The sequence below is a fragment of the Polypterus senegalus genome, chromosome 9 (genome assembly GCF_016835505.1).
Source record: "Polypterus senegalus isolate Bchr_013 chromosome 9, ASM1683550v1, whole genome shotgun sequence".
Classification (NCBI taxonomy): Eukaryota; Metazoa; Chordata; class Cladistia; order Polypteriformes; family Polypteridae; genus Polypterus; species Polypterus senegalus.
This window is the reverse complement of record NC_053162.1, coordinates 40,696,734-40,712,015: the sequence shown is the minus strand read 5'-3', so window position 1 is coordinate 40,712,015 and position 15,282 is coordinate 40,696,734. Positions and strand designations below refer to the sequence as shown.

Here is a 15,282-nt window from a genome sequence, read left to right as displayed (position 1 = left end):
AAGACCCACCTGGTGCACAGTTCTGCCAGGCTGTCCTGAGTCTCCATGACAAAACCTGTAATAAAAATAGAAAGTAACGTAAAACCATGGACCAGAGATCTTGGGCCACTGTTCTTTTTAATTCATATATAGGAGGTTATACTTAGCACTAAATAATTTTGAGAATGTTACCTCAAAGATAGATCAATCAAGCAATTTTTTTCTATAGTGCCTTTTAAAGAATACAGGATCACAAGTGCTTTAAAGAGCATAGAAGGACACTGTGCATTTCAAAGTAAATGTTAAAATTCTAGGCTTAAAACATACATAGGTTAAGAATAATAGAATGCTAGAGTGTAGGAGATGAACAGCTTGAGGTGACAGTATGGCTGTATTCAGATTAGTGCTGTTCTTGCCAAAGAAGGCAAGATGAATAGAATTTCATCAGAATTAAATGAAATGCAAGAGAGAAGAGTGGAGTTTTTCATTGAAATAAGAATGAGTCCACTGATGGAGTTTCACAAACAGACTCTGACTCCCTGAACTCGAGAATGGCAAAAGAAGGTTCACAAAATACATGGATGGATAGGTTCGGGTTAGAGATAAATAATAAAGCAGTATGGTGGAGTTATACAATGGGTATCAGAATGGCACAGTGGTTAGCACTGCTTTCTAACAGAGTGGGCATTTTATGTTCAACAAACATACCAAGTCACTGGGAATTCTGTCATAGACTGTTGCCTCCTTTAAGGCTAGTTTCTGTCTTGCACCCTGTGCTAATGGGATAGACTGTGGCTCAGCGAGACTCGGATTTTGACTAAGCTGGTAGGAGCAAATTAGGTTATGTTTTGAATTTACACACCTGGAATTTATGCAGTGAAATTGTTAAAGTTCATAAAGAGCCTAGAAGAGGTATCAGCTTCAAGAAAGGACACCACCACAAAGTCATCTTCCTCTGTGACAGTGTCTACAACCTAATCAATGGTTTATACATTACATCATAAGGGTGTCCAATAAAATTTGACTGCTGGGACTGTGGAACAGAGCTCCTATGATCTACAATCTGTGCAAGTTTCATCAGATCAGGTGACTTAAAAAATATGCTCTGCTGCATGTGATAATGCTGAAAACAGTATAGATCTCTTCAGTACAAAAAAGACAAAGATTATTACTTTTAATAATCAATCCTCTTGTCAGTGTCCCTAGAGTAAGAGAATGAACAAGTCCAGGTATCTTGTAGTCAGGTGATTTAATGTAGTGCCTAAGGCACTGGACTCTAAAACTCCAAGGCTGATGGTTCAGTTACCACCTCTGCAAATCATATGACCTTCTTGCATTATAATTTAAAAAAATCATGTAAATAATTGTACTGTGTCTAGATCATGCAAGTCACTTCACATATTCGGAATCAGCCAAATATACGGTATAACTGTTAATGTCAAGTTTTAGTTCCAATGAAAATTTAGACAAGTTTTCACAAGACTTGGAGCTTACTAATGATTAAATTAATGAGCCTGGAAAATGTTAAGATATTTTAGCTTCAGGACAAATAAAGAAGTAACATTAGGCTTAGTGTCTCACTGCATAATGAGAGGTACCAAAAGCATTATTATACAGTTACCCATTTTCAATTTATATTTTAATCTTTGAATTCATAGGTTTTACTAATTTGAAAGTGAAACTACCAATGCTTTTCGGATTCCACATATCCCAGTTTCAGAGGATTTTTAACTGGCCTATCGCATCTTCCAAATTTTTCATGGGCCGCTGCGTAATAACTTACATGCCGTTTATAATTAAGGCTGCTGCCAGACTCCAGCTTCCATGGGCAACTTATTTCTTACAGGTTGTCTGACTCAATGCTATGTTAAATTTTAATGGTTTTAATTTTACTCAGCTTAAGTGTTCAATGATGGTCATACTGTATATCTTGCCATTTAACTGATGGTGCACAGTATCAATCTGGGACACATCATGCAGATTCCTGCCACTTGGACCCTTACTGGAGGCCCAGATGACTGTAAGTGCATAGGATTTTGTTTCTGAGGTGTGTACAATGCAACCATTACATTTTTAACCTTCATCCTTTACCAGAAAGTTCCTATTGCTAACAACATCAGGATTTAATTGGGACAACAATCCATCCATCCAGGTCACATAATGTACAAGTACATACCTAAAACCTTCTGTTACCAATTAACCCAAACTACAATTCTTTAAAAGAGGAGAAAAATGTGGAGTATGCAAAGGCTGCAGACTGGATGGAGGATAATCCTAGGCCCCTACGGCTGTAAGGCAGCGACAATAAACACCATACCAGTATACATCTAAATGAGTATATGCATATGCTTAGTATGACTTGATGAACCCGGCCGAGAATGAGACTGGAATGTGGTAGAGGTGCAGAACTGACCAAGAGTTAGCACTGTCTGCTGATCATGGGCTAGACTGCACTGCTGTACTGCTAATGACTGTTGGCACTACTTGGAGTACAGAATCATAGCTTCTTTGAAGGTCAGTGCAACCTTATCTTGAGTGATAGAGAACAGAAAGGCTGGGAGAGGAGGCTGAAGTTATGTGGGTAATTACTAGAATAAAAAAAAATAGTCTTTACCACTGTGAAAATAGTGAAACTTGGAAAATTGTTAATGATCTATTGATACATTTTAAAAGCTTCAATTCAGGACCAGTCTATCTTGATAATCATTGGATGCAAGGCATGAACCAATCCCTGCACCAGTTCTACCCAAGGTATATTCACACATACGAGGTGTGGCAGAAAAGTAATGAGACAGGCAACACTGCAAGCGATCTGGCAACGCTGCGCTGTTGTCCTTCATAGAGCACGTGTATCAGTACCCTCCCATAGCTCAGTGCGAGTTTCAACTCCTTCCGTTAACTACGTGATTTTTGTGACTGCTATTAGCAAAGTTGTGTTTTTGGTTGTGCGTCACGCAAAATGGAACAGCGGAATTTGGAGCAACGTTGTGCCATTAAATTTTGTGTTAAGCTTGGAGAATCGGCAAATGTGACGTTTGAAAAGTTAAAACAGGCCTATGGGGAACATTCTTTATCCCGAGCTCAAGTTTTTCAGGGAGGCCTTCAACTTCAAAAACCAATGAAAACAGCAAACGTGTGAACACTCTTGTGAGATCAGACCGTCGTTTAACATTAAGAATGTTGAGTGAACAATTAAATTTGAAGAGATTTACCGTTCATCAAATTTTGACTGAAAATTTGCACATGCGAAAGGTCTGTGCCAAAATGGTGCCAAAAAACCTCACAATTGAGCAGAAGGATAATCGAAAAAATGCATTCCTGTGGTTCCCCAGCCCCCTTATTCACCTGACCTCAGTCCGTGTGACTTTTTCCTTTTTCCTAAACTGAAAAATGTCCTCAAAGGACGTCATTTCGGGACTTTAGAAAACATCCAAAAGAGTGTAACGGACATGCTGAAGACCATACCGGTTGAAAACTTCCAGCGCTGCTACCAACAGTGGGAACAACGTCTCCATCGGTGTGTAGCTGCCCAAGGAACTACTTTGAAGGGGATAACATTGATGTTTGAAAAAAATAAAAACTTTGGTAAATAAAAAATCAGTCTCATTACTTTTCTGCCACACCTCGTATGTCAAAACTCACACCAGACTTAATTAAAGATGGCCAATCTTAATTGAGCTCATGTGAGTAAGTGTGGATAATTCCATGGCTATGCCCTGCAGTGGTCTGCCTCTCCATCCACAATTGAATCCTGCTTTATGCTTGATGGTGCCAGGATTGACTCTAGCCCATATGACTCTGAACTGGACTAAGACGATGGATGGATGGATGGATGGATGGATGGATGGATGGATGGATGGATGGATAAAGAAATGAATGTAAAAATTACAAGGCAACCTGGACATTTTTGCACCCATTGCAGATAGGATAATCTATTGTTCTTTGCAATTGAACCCAGATTATACAGGTAAGAAAACAGAATGATGGGTGGAAAATAGAAATTCTAGATAGAATTATATCTTTTAAAATTCTTTGAGGCTCTCCTTTAACAGTTAAAAAGGACATGTCACAGGAAAGGAGGATGGGTGCATTTCTTAACTGAAAAATCCATCAACATTTTTGACTTTCTCAAGCCTGCTTAATCCAATTCATTGTCACTCTACTGCATTCATGGAGCTGACATGAAAGTAGGAGTTTGGAAGCCAACTGTTATTTTTTTACTCTTCCAGTAATTCTTTACAGCTTCCAGTAATTGCCATTCTTACAAGAAATTGTGTTTCTTCTCCTTCTTTTGCCAGGCACATGAAAAACATGAATGAAAGGACTAATTGCAGGATAGGATACGCACATTAGGTAGAATGAAGGATCCATGAGATGCTGAAGGAGCTGTCCTGAATACTGCAGCCACTCCCATCTCCTGAAATATATTTCAGGTGCAGCACCTTGGCCAAGAGACATGGTATCCTTCTTAGTTGAAATGTTTGTTGTATACTTGAAGAGTTCGTTGATGAGAAAGGAGTTCAAGGTATTTTAAGGTACACAAACTGGCCTTTCTTGTAGCAGGAAAGGCATGTGATGAAGACAAGTAGTTTCTATACTGGATTTATAAATTTCAACAAACAATTATATTCCTACACAGCAGCTGTCCTAACAAACTCTTCAATCTCCCATTCCTTCCCCATTAAAAAAGGTGCTAAAAGGGATGCCCAATTTCCTCACTCTTCTTCAATCTATACCATTGGCAACAGTAATCCGTAACTCTCAGTAGATGACAACTATATTTTGTCACGGCCCTTCTCACAGAATTTCCTCTATGCTGATGATATTTAATTTTACCTGCGTGATGTGTCTTCAGACAATTCCTGTTATTTTAAACATGTTTAAAACTTATGAAAACTTCACTGGTAACAAAATTAGCTGAACATAATTCTCTCTCTTGTCACTTAATAATTTTTACCCGTAAATCTGTTTAACTCCATTAATCCCTGTAACTAACTGCTTTTGATACCTTGGAGTAAACATTTCTGCAATTATTGCACTAGCTTCCACTAATTATAATTGCATATACTGTATAATGATATCAGTGCTTCTATCCTGCCCTCTTAATCTAGGCTGGCTGTGATTAAAATGAATGTAGCCCCTGCTTTAATTTTGTGAGCTCCATGATTACACTTTTTTTCCTTTTTCAATAACTGGCCAGAGATTAAATCTCTTACTTCCAAATTTATATGGAATGGCAAAAGACTGAATCTTGAACATGGAACATTAATTTGAAGTGGATTTAACAAGGGGGTGTTTTATTGGACATCGATTCATTCATCCTATCTTGTCCTGGCTATGTCTTTCCTCCCCTTCTCCATTGTGGTTGCATATAAAATCTTCCATTATTGCTCCTCACTGTCTAGCAAGGACTCTGCTTGTTCTATTGAAATCTGTCTTGTAGACTTTCACTTACAGTAGTCCCATCGTATTCTGTGCCCTCCATATTTGGCATCATCTGGAGTGACAAATCGGTGAAGAAGTGAAATGTGTTATTAGAACCCTTTTTTTTTTAGAACAATGTCCTTAACACCAGTAGCCACCCATGTGTTTACCCTGTTTGACAGACTGCAGGAATTAATGCACTTGGCAACCAACTTAATGATGCTGGACTCCTGTCATTCCAATCTTTCCAGTCACATTTTTTTTTCCTTCCTTTTCTTTTTTCTTTTATTTATAAATGCATTCATTGTTAAGAACATGCAGTATCTCTCTTTCCTCTGCTATGCCTGCTACTCCGCTTGACTCCCTATATCTCCTTCTTTCCCTCCCTCTAATAATTCAGTTTCCAGCCTCTATACTGTATTGTGTAACTTGGCTTGTATACCTCTCCCATTAACTTCAGTTTTACTTAGAGATCTCTTTCCTTCCTCTACGCCTCCTGCCTGTGTTACCATATTTCATAATATAAAACGCTGATACCAAAATCCTAATTATCAACAAACCCAAATAAAGGTTGTTCATAGACTTTACTTTACTCCCCTTAAATGCTACCTGGTGGGTCTTGAACCTGATCCCTTTTTCACTTTGCACACTGGAAGTCCCAGGCACCTTTCTCCACGTTCAAGTTCTGCCCTCCTGTCTTCTTTCCTATCTGTTGGTATACCCAAAACTCTAATACTTTTAGATCTGTCCTCCCTGCATCTCACCTGTTAGCAGCAGAACCTTATTTGTTTAGGCAGACTTGTTGCTAAATATCATCTTGCTTCATGATGAAAATCCCCTGAGACTGCCACTAATAATAATTTGGGTATATACATTTTACATTTTATAACATATGGAGTTAACTACATCTTGTATGATCAAAGCTTCCACGAAAAATGTAGATGGCTGATCTACCGCTGTTCAGTTCTTTAAGTCCTGGGTGTCTGCTGCTCATTATTACTACTGTTAGGTCAGTGCTTTACAACTCAGTGTGGGGTGGGCGACATTGCCAGGGTATGGTTACTATTAGATATTTCCTGTTTTTGTTTAATTTACTGTGTTGAAAATATTAAAAAAATAGTTGATCACAAAAAAAGATTGTATGTTTCAGATTGTCATTAATAATTCTTTAGTCATTCAACCAGTCAGGACATAGTACATTTGCATTTTGAGCAATCAAGCTTCCCTTTTGTTTTTGTAGAGCTGATTTAATTGCAGAGAAAACACATTTTTACAGGATTAGCCTGCAGACTTTGGTAGATCTTATATCTCAAGGTAAAAGGAACCTTCAAAGCCAACTGGTTTACTATACTTCCTGTTCCCTTCCTGGCTGGCTTTTCTATTTTACAGACAGCTCATGGCTCTGCTAGTCCTGCCTCACTCACTACAGCTTGACAGTGCTGAACAACTAAGGAAACCATCATGCTTGCTGTGTGTTTAATAAAGGCTCCAAAAATGTTTCCTCAAGTTCAGGAACAAATTGTGTTTAAAATGACTTTTCCAGCTCTTCTTTGTGAAACTTGGAATGCAAACGCGACAACATTCATTCATTAATTTTTCTTAACTCGTTATTTTATTAAAGGCAGTGCTTATTCGCATGGTATTAGGCACAAGGCAGAAACCTCCTCTGGACTGCAGGACATGCTGACATACATACTCACGGACTTATTCACACCAGGATAAACTAAAGTAACAGATTAACCCACCATGCACATGTCTGAAATGAAATGAAACTGCTATGTGGAGAAGACCTAAATGGACACATGGAAAACATGCAAAGTCCACACAGACAGTGACTGGGCAGGAAGTTAATTAGATAATTATAACATATCCTAAAATTCTCAAATCCAGTTTACAGTTGCAGAAGAATAAAGCCTATCCCAGCAGCACTATGGGTAACCAGTTCTCTACAGGACCAACTCAGGCCCAAATACTCTTACTCAAACAGAGCTGATTTAGAATTCTCTTTTAACCTTATACACACATATTTGGAATGATAGTTAGAAAATAATAAAACTTAAAAAGTTGTACATGACTCATTGTGAAAATATGTAGACACTGATTGTAAAAATCTTAACATTCTGACAGTAACGTTACTGCGTAATTTGGTTAATGCTTTTACCCGAAACAACTTGCAAGATCAGAATACATTACAATTGTTTATAACTGTATGACAGGGAAATTAAGTGACTTGAGTGATTGATACACAGTGATTGAGAGATGCAGACTGAACCAGCAACCTTTTGTTTTGAAGACCAACACCTTAGTCACTTGAATGCACAGCCTCCTAATACATTAATAAAAATAAAAGTTATTTGATAGCACAAAGCAATAAATGCAGAGAAATGATATTTCAGCATGTAACACAGAGCACTACTACTCTTGTTCAGCCCGCAATAGACTGGCAGCAGTGAGTGCAGCATCAGTTCTTCTAATCAAAATTGTTGAGGAGAGCTTACTGCTCAGGGTCCACAAAAACATTCTGACAAGAACAAATTGTGCCCATGGATTCAAAAGATGAAGATGGAAGCACTAATTCCTATGCCGTTTTGGCACTGCAGATCACATCACTATATGCAACACTGTGCTGAAAATTTTTACAGAGATAAATTAACCATTTGCTACTGAAAATGTCTCATTTTTTAGTCTACTGTTACGCATCATTACCTGGGTTAGACATTGGAAAAGTAAAATATTAATTACAAATTATACATTATCTAACTTTATTATCCTTAAATCTGTTGCATTAAATGAATTTAGTATTGGCAAGCTTCTATAAATACATTATTTTCATTTTTTCTCTTTCTAGTGGAAATAATCTTAAATTGCAATTAATAACTCTGCAAACAATATAGTGGCATGTCAAAAAGAGTGAAGAAAATGCTTGATTAAACAAAAACTTAAATATAATTGTTGTGAATCTAACTTTATTTCTTATTTTAAAGGCAATCATCACATTCTGTGTAAGGCTGTTTCTCTGTCAGTACATCACTCTGTAGTTTTTCATACCATTGCCGGTTTGACCACCCATTCAGACCACAAGCAACACCTGCTGCCCACTTGGACCTAAGGATAGAAGTTATATGTCAAGAACTTGACTAGTGCAGCTTTAGGTATGGTTGGGCAGGATGCAATTGTGGTGAGATGGTGAGAAACTATGCTTATGACTCCAAATTGCAATAAATTATGCTTAAAAATGCTTAATTAAAGAAAAACTTCAAATGTAATGGGTGTGATTTTTTGGATGAAAGCCAAGCATGCTAACCATCGCACCACATACTGTACTCTGTCTCTGTTGAAAGATAAGACTGTGGCATTTCTCCCCCCACCAAGTCTCCACCACCTCCCCCGCACAGGGCAGGGATTAAAGTTATGTGTAAAAGATCTGGTTTATGGTGAGAAGTGCCTGTGTGCCAAATTGCAAGTCTGTGGCCTCAAAAACAATGCTATGCATAAAGAACAGAGATTGTGCTTTACAGAAATAGAGGCACTTTAGATTTTAGATAATACTAGATTTCTTCCACAAGCTGTAGATTATTTTTTGCATATTCATTACACATCAATATTACTGTTAAACTTTTGCACCTGCCTGCTGGCAATTTGCAATGTTTGTCAAAGGAAGCCATTTCAGTGTAATTTTCAACTAAAAACTCAATATGATGAGATTCAAAGGAACAATTTTTGTCACAGATATTTAATACTTGTAGCAGTTCTGTATGGTTTTATCTCCCCTTGCCATGCCCTCAAATCCACATTACTCCTCACTTACCATTCATACTTCTGCCTACCAACTGACAGTGTCTCTGTCTTCATGCACCAGCTACAACTTACACCCATAATTCTGCCAATCTCCCAGCTACCAAGGACTTATCTTCACAGTGGAACTCAGATAAGACAAACTGCTAGACCCGATGGTGTTATCATAACTGGGCAACTGCGTTTAGTTTTTCAGCATATTTTAATATGATTCTGAGCCTGACAACAGCCCCAGCTGTATGAAAAGCATCTTGTGTTGTACCAGTCCACAAGACAGTGCAGCTAAAAGTCGTAATGACTACAGGCTGGTGGCTCTGAACTCAAACATTAGGAAGGCCAATATTGGCTCACTTGCAACCCCTGGTCAGAACAACACTGGGCCCACTGCAGTTTGCCTACCAGGACCCCATAGGGGTGGATGATGCTGTCATCTTTCTGCTGGATAGAGCTTATTCCTGCATGGAGAAAAAAGAAAGCATGGTGAGGATATTGTTTGTTTTACTTCACTTCATATACCAAACAGCAAATTGCTGGGGGAGAAGCTCCAGTCATTGTGGCTAGATTCTATCACAGTGTCCTGGATGAAGGACTACCCAACTGGTAGACTGCAGTTTGTGTGGCTTACGAACTGTACATTGGACATGATCATGAGTAGTACAGAGGTTTCACAGAGAACTGTACTGGCTCCCTTCCTGTTTACCTGGTACACCTCGGACTTTAGATGCAATACTATGTCAGCTGCAAACACAGGCATAGTTGGGTGTATCAGCGACGGGTAGGAGAATGAATAAATGGCAGTAGTGAAGGACTTTGGTGAATGGCACAAACTGAACCACCTGTATCTCAACATCAGGAAAATACTCAGACTTTGGGAGGGTCAAATTCACACGGCCCCTAGTTTTCATTGATTCAAAGATGTGTAGACATTTTTTAAGACATATTAGTATCTCAGCGTACAGCTCAATGACAGGCTTTGAGTGGAGTACCAGCACAGAGGCTGTATAAAAGAAGGGCGAGAGTTGCATCTGTTTCCTGAGAAGGCTGGGATGATTTGGTGTATGCAGTTCACTGATACATGTATTTTCTACCAGTCTGTTCTAGCCAGTATCATTGTCTATGTGATAGTGTGCTGGGGAAATGGCATTAGTACAGCTGATGGCAACAGACTAAATAAACTGATTAAAAAGGCTGGTTGAATCTTGGGAGTCAGACGGGACTCACCGGAGGAAGTGCTAGAACAGTCGGTCACTCAGGAAGCTGTTTACTGTTCTGGACAGTGACTCTCACCATCTGTATGAAGTTTTGGCTAAACAGAGGAGCACAACTTAGTAACAGATTCAGACAATGGTGTTGCTCCAAGAAGTGCTATGTGAGGTCACTTTTACCCTCAGTCATCAGGGCCTATAATGAGTCACCCGTTCACCAAGGTGGCATTGTTCTCTGTTTGCTGAATGATACTTAGTTGGTCTAACAGACATCTCAAAAAACAATACACTGTAAAAATATACTGTCATCATCGTATCTTATCACGCCACTGCCGTATCCAGGTAAGAGCGCCGTCATTAGCATCCTTAAGATCTTCATCTGCGTATTTAGGGCCTTGGGAACATTAATGGAGGATGTGGTCCATTGTTTGAGAGGGCTACGGTCAGTCTCTCTCCACCTCTCGAGCCTATGTGTTGAGGACTGCTTTGGATTAATTAAGGGGTTCAATATACTGTGACAATGACTGACATACTGTACTGTGAAACTGTAACTTATAGTATGTGCAATTCTCATCACCTTACACTTAGTATATACCTACACTTATATATGTTGAATGTATATGTGTACCATGTTAACATATTCAAGATTATGAGAAGAATTCTTTTATTTGTATATTTGTGCCTTTTTACATCTGCTGCTGTAACCCCTTCAATTTACTTCAGGATCAATAACGTTTCTGTCCATACTGTATCTATAAATAGGAGATATAAGGCCTACTGAACTTTAAATTCCTCCACCCATTTTCCACACCACATGTTCTAAAGGCAACAAGTTGAACAGGGCAAACCTGATTTTCCTTTTCAACAGCAACATATTCCAAGTCTTTCTTAAATTACTCAGGCATTCATTCCCTAGCTGACTGTGCAATGTAATCTCTCCAGCATGTTTTTAATCTTCCTTGAGGTTTCTTCCCGGTGGGCTGTGCCAGTTACACCTCCAGACACAGATGCTGAAATGTTATCAACTAACTCATCCTGATTTGAAGGAGCAGCTTGTCTACACTAAATGTACTTAATAAACTCATCACTCTGTCAAGAGTAGCTTCTGAAATCAATAATAGGTTTAAAGTTACTCTGTGAAGGACTCTTAAACATGAATGTCAGTTGACAAAGAAATAAGTTAAAAGCTGGCAGTAGGCCAGTTTCCGCTTCTCTGCCAATTATTTCTCCAAGGGAACAGCGACTAGAGGAATTGTTCTGTGTTTCATAGCTCTAGATTTTTCCACATCTTCTTTTAACTGTCTCTACTGTATGATGCTGAACCACGTTAAAAATTAGTAAACATGAACAAACAAACAAATAAATAAACCAAGACTTATGTTAAATCTGTCTTTAAAAGTATTACTGTGGTAATCCCACCCCATTTTCCTCTCTCTCAGGTCATCTAGGTCACTGGAATGATAATTGGATTCAGGCCAGTTAAACTCCCTGTGGAATCTTATAAGCCCTTCTTGGAACACCTGGGGGCCGCTGGAAGTTTTTCATAAAACACTGGGCCACGTCGGCTTTATTATTAAACTGAGCGTTTAAGACTATATCCGGAGCCAGGAGTAAAGGTGATCTCTTACTTTAACTATATCTTCGTACAAGTTTACCTTCAATTTTACAGCGGATGCAGCATGAGGCGAGCACTTAGGGGAAGGGTAATCTTTTTGTCACGAATTAATTTCGGTGTCTGCTCAGATCTATAAAAAATTTAAAAGCACGAGAGTCCAAAATTAAAAAATTTGGTAGATCAGGTAGGGCAAATGGCCCGTAGTTTGGGTGTGGGGCTCGCAGTATGGCCATAAGCACGTCCCTTAATACGCTTTTGCTCCCGTTCTAAAAATACGTACGTGGTTTACAGAGATAATAATTAATTTTCAAATCATCACGCCAACATTTTTTTTTTTTTTTGCCGGAGGAGGGCTGGTAATCTGCCTGTGCCAGATATAGTTTCTTTAAAGTTTTTTTTTTCTGCTTTCTTTTTCAGGGAGTGGACTAACACCTCGTTATTAGTGCTGCGGGAGGCACACAAAAAAGAGAGACCCAGGGAGCGGCGCTTGTGTTACGTACCTCCTGTGTTTATTTATTTCGCTGTGAGTCACTTAAGGGATCGCGACTTCCTTCGTGAAACGTCACGTTGTCCGAAGCGAGAGGGAAGAGAGAGACTGAGACTGAGACTGAAGCTGAGACGGAAAGAAGTGGAGCGGTCTGCGAGAGAAGCACGGGTTTTCGATTCTTTGCTCTTAAACTCCAGCGAGTGAAGAAAGAGTGCGACATTGTGTGGGACTCACTAAGCGGCGGGGAACAGAGCAAGAAATCCTCTTCGGTGGGTTCGATTTGACTGTGGGAACTCGCAGAACTCCGCTGTACGCGGTCTTGCGGCAAGATGAGCATGCTGACATGCCGTGTCCAATATCTGGATGACATGGACCCTTTCGTCTCCACAAACTTTCCGGAGCCTCGGAGACCCCTCGTGTACGAATTCTATGATAACATTTCCGTCGCAGAGCAGGTAGCTGGTGTACACAAGTTGCTGGCGGCGCCTTTAAAGGTATGTAATACACCGCGACAAGAATTGTTGTTATACGGGACTGAAACGAAGTTTTGCGGTTTTTGCTGACAAGTTGCCGTCACAGGACTGCGTTTGTGTCATTCGGTGTTTTTCTGCATCAGCGGCTAAAGGCATCGCGTCTGGTGACACAATATTTTGGGTTATGATTCATTGTGCAGCACGCGTGCATATCATTGTTCCTCCTGATTTTCGTTATTTTACAACAATGGCAACACGTTTGGAAAACGGATCATTTTCTTTTGGCATATGTAGATACAGGTCGTTCGAAACTGTTATTGTTTGTAGCGGATATTTTAATCAGTTTGAACAATGGTATACTATGCCACTGTATATTTCTCAAGAATGTCGAGAATGGAACAATGGGCGACGAAAGACGTAAGTTATTTTAATGACTTCGGGTTATACATACTCCTTTTCAGGGGATTTAAGTTGTTGCTGCCCATTGTGAACTGATTTCCACAAAGCTGATTGTTTGAAAAGTGTGCCTGAGTGGGTACAGAGAACAACTGTCGTGTACCGTGTTTAGGCTGTCAACAGGACCATAGAATACACTCGCTGAGCAAATGATTGGGACCGCAAATACATGCATTTATCCGTGCAGATATCAAATCGGCCAATTATGTGACTGAAGCCCAGTCCATAACATCATGCAGACACAGGTCAGGGGTTTCAGTTAATGTTTACATCAAATACAAAGGGGAGATGGTGATTTTGACTGTGGCATGACTGTTGGTGCCAGACGGGCTGCTTGGAGTGTTTCTATAATTGCTGAACTCCAGAATTTCACGCACAATCATCTCTGTAGTTTACTTGGAATGATGCAAAAACAAAATATCTAATATCCCACGTGTGTCAGTTCTGCAGACAGAAACCCCTTTTTGAAGAATGAGGTCCGAGGAGAATGGCCAGACTAGTTTTTCGCTGTTAGAAAGGTTATGGTAACTTGGATAACTTACTCTGTACAACTTAATAATAATTTTATATAGCACCTTATCATACATTTACATGCAACTCAAGGTGCTTTCTACAGATTAATCAACAGAAATAAAGATATACCACATTTACTTCATTATCTTTAATTAGTACTATGATAATTTCTAATAAATGCAAGTATACTAAATACAAAATCATCCAAGTATTGTTAAGCACAATTTAACCAGTAAAGTGCAAAGCAAACCTTCACTCTTACCAGAAAAAGGTTTACTAATAAATATAAAAATATTTTAAGGTTAACAAATAAAACAACTAGATCTCTCTCTCTCTCTCTCTCTCTCTCTCTCTCTCTCTCTCTCTCTCTCGATATAGATATCTCTCTAGATATAGATATATAGATATATCTCTAGATATATATATATATATATATATATATATATATATATATATATATATATATATATATATAGAGAGAGATAATATCTCTCTCTCTCCATTTAGTAGGAACAGTTCTATGTCGATGAAAGGATACAAAAGCAAATAACTGTCCATAGTGGTTTCAGTTTATTTCGGATGTAGATGAAGTTCTTGATTCCTGAATCTGAATGTTTGACCAGCTGATGAGGAGGACAAGGGTGGGTGGGCAGGGATAAAAAAAAACTCCCAAAGATGGTCTTTCTTAGGAGGAAAATATACCTCTGGAGGGCAATGGTTGAAGAACAGAAACCACTAAATCAAATAGTAGGTCTGATGGTAATCAGTTTCTGCATCATGAAAGTCAGAATGACCTAGGCCAGCTGGTCACCCACCCTCCACTGGGCACAGTTGATCTAGTTCACGCAGTCGATAATAAAGGTATCCAAGTCCTTCTTGTTTCCTCCAGTACCTCAGGTGACTGCAGAATAGAGCACTTTGAGCAGCTGTGGGTGGCGCATAGGGACACCACACAGGATGGGAGACAAAAAAAAACCAACATAATCTATTGCTTTTTTTTTTTTTAATATAAATATATATGTTGGGTACTTCCTAACACATCAAAGAGCTAAACCTATAATTAGATATAATATAATTACTGGAAAGCCAGATTTAAAAAATTTTTTAAATGCTTCATAGATTTAGCCAGGTGCATTTCTGTTAGTAAATTATTCCAGATTTTAGGAGCATAAGATCAGAAAGCTGCCTCACCGGTTCTTTTATACTTTTGTTCATGGAATAACGAGCAAATCAGAATTTGCAGATCTAAGACTGTGATTTGGTGCATAAGGAAACAAATATTCAGAGATATAGGTACAGCAAAATTGTTTAAAGCCTTATGTACAAGAAAAAGTG

At 38.9% G+C, this 15,282-nt stretch overlaps 1 protein-coding gene across 1 annotated transcript in view; it reads left to right on the top strand.

Moving 5' to 3' along the window:
- Nucleotides 1–12,396: 12,396 nt before the first annotated feature.
- fhod1 (formin homology 2 domain containing 1) overlaps nt 12,397–15,282 on the top strand; it is a 196,577-nt gene continuing 193,691 nt past the window's right edge. Inside the window, 1 exon segment of the mRNA XM_039762959.1 lies at nt 12,397–12,999. Coding sequence (XP_039618893.1) covers nt 12,835–12,999 — 165 coding nt within the window. The 5' untranslated portion in view covers nt 12,397–12,834.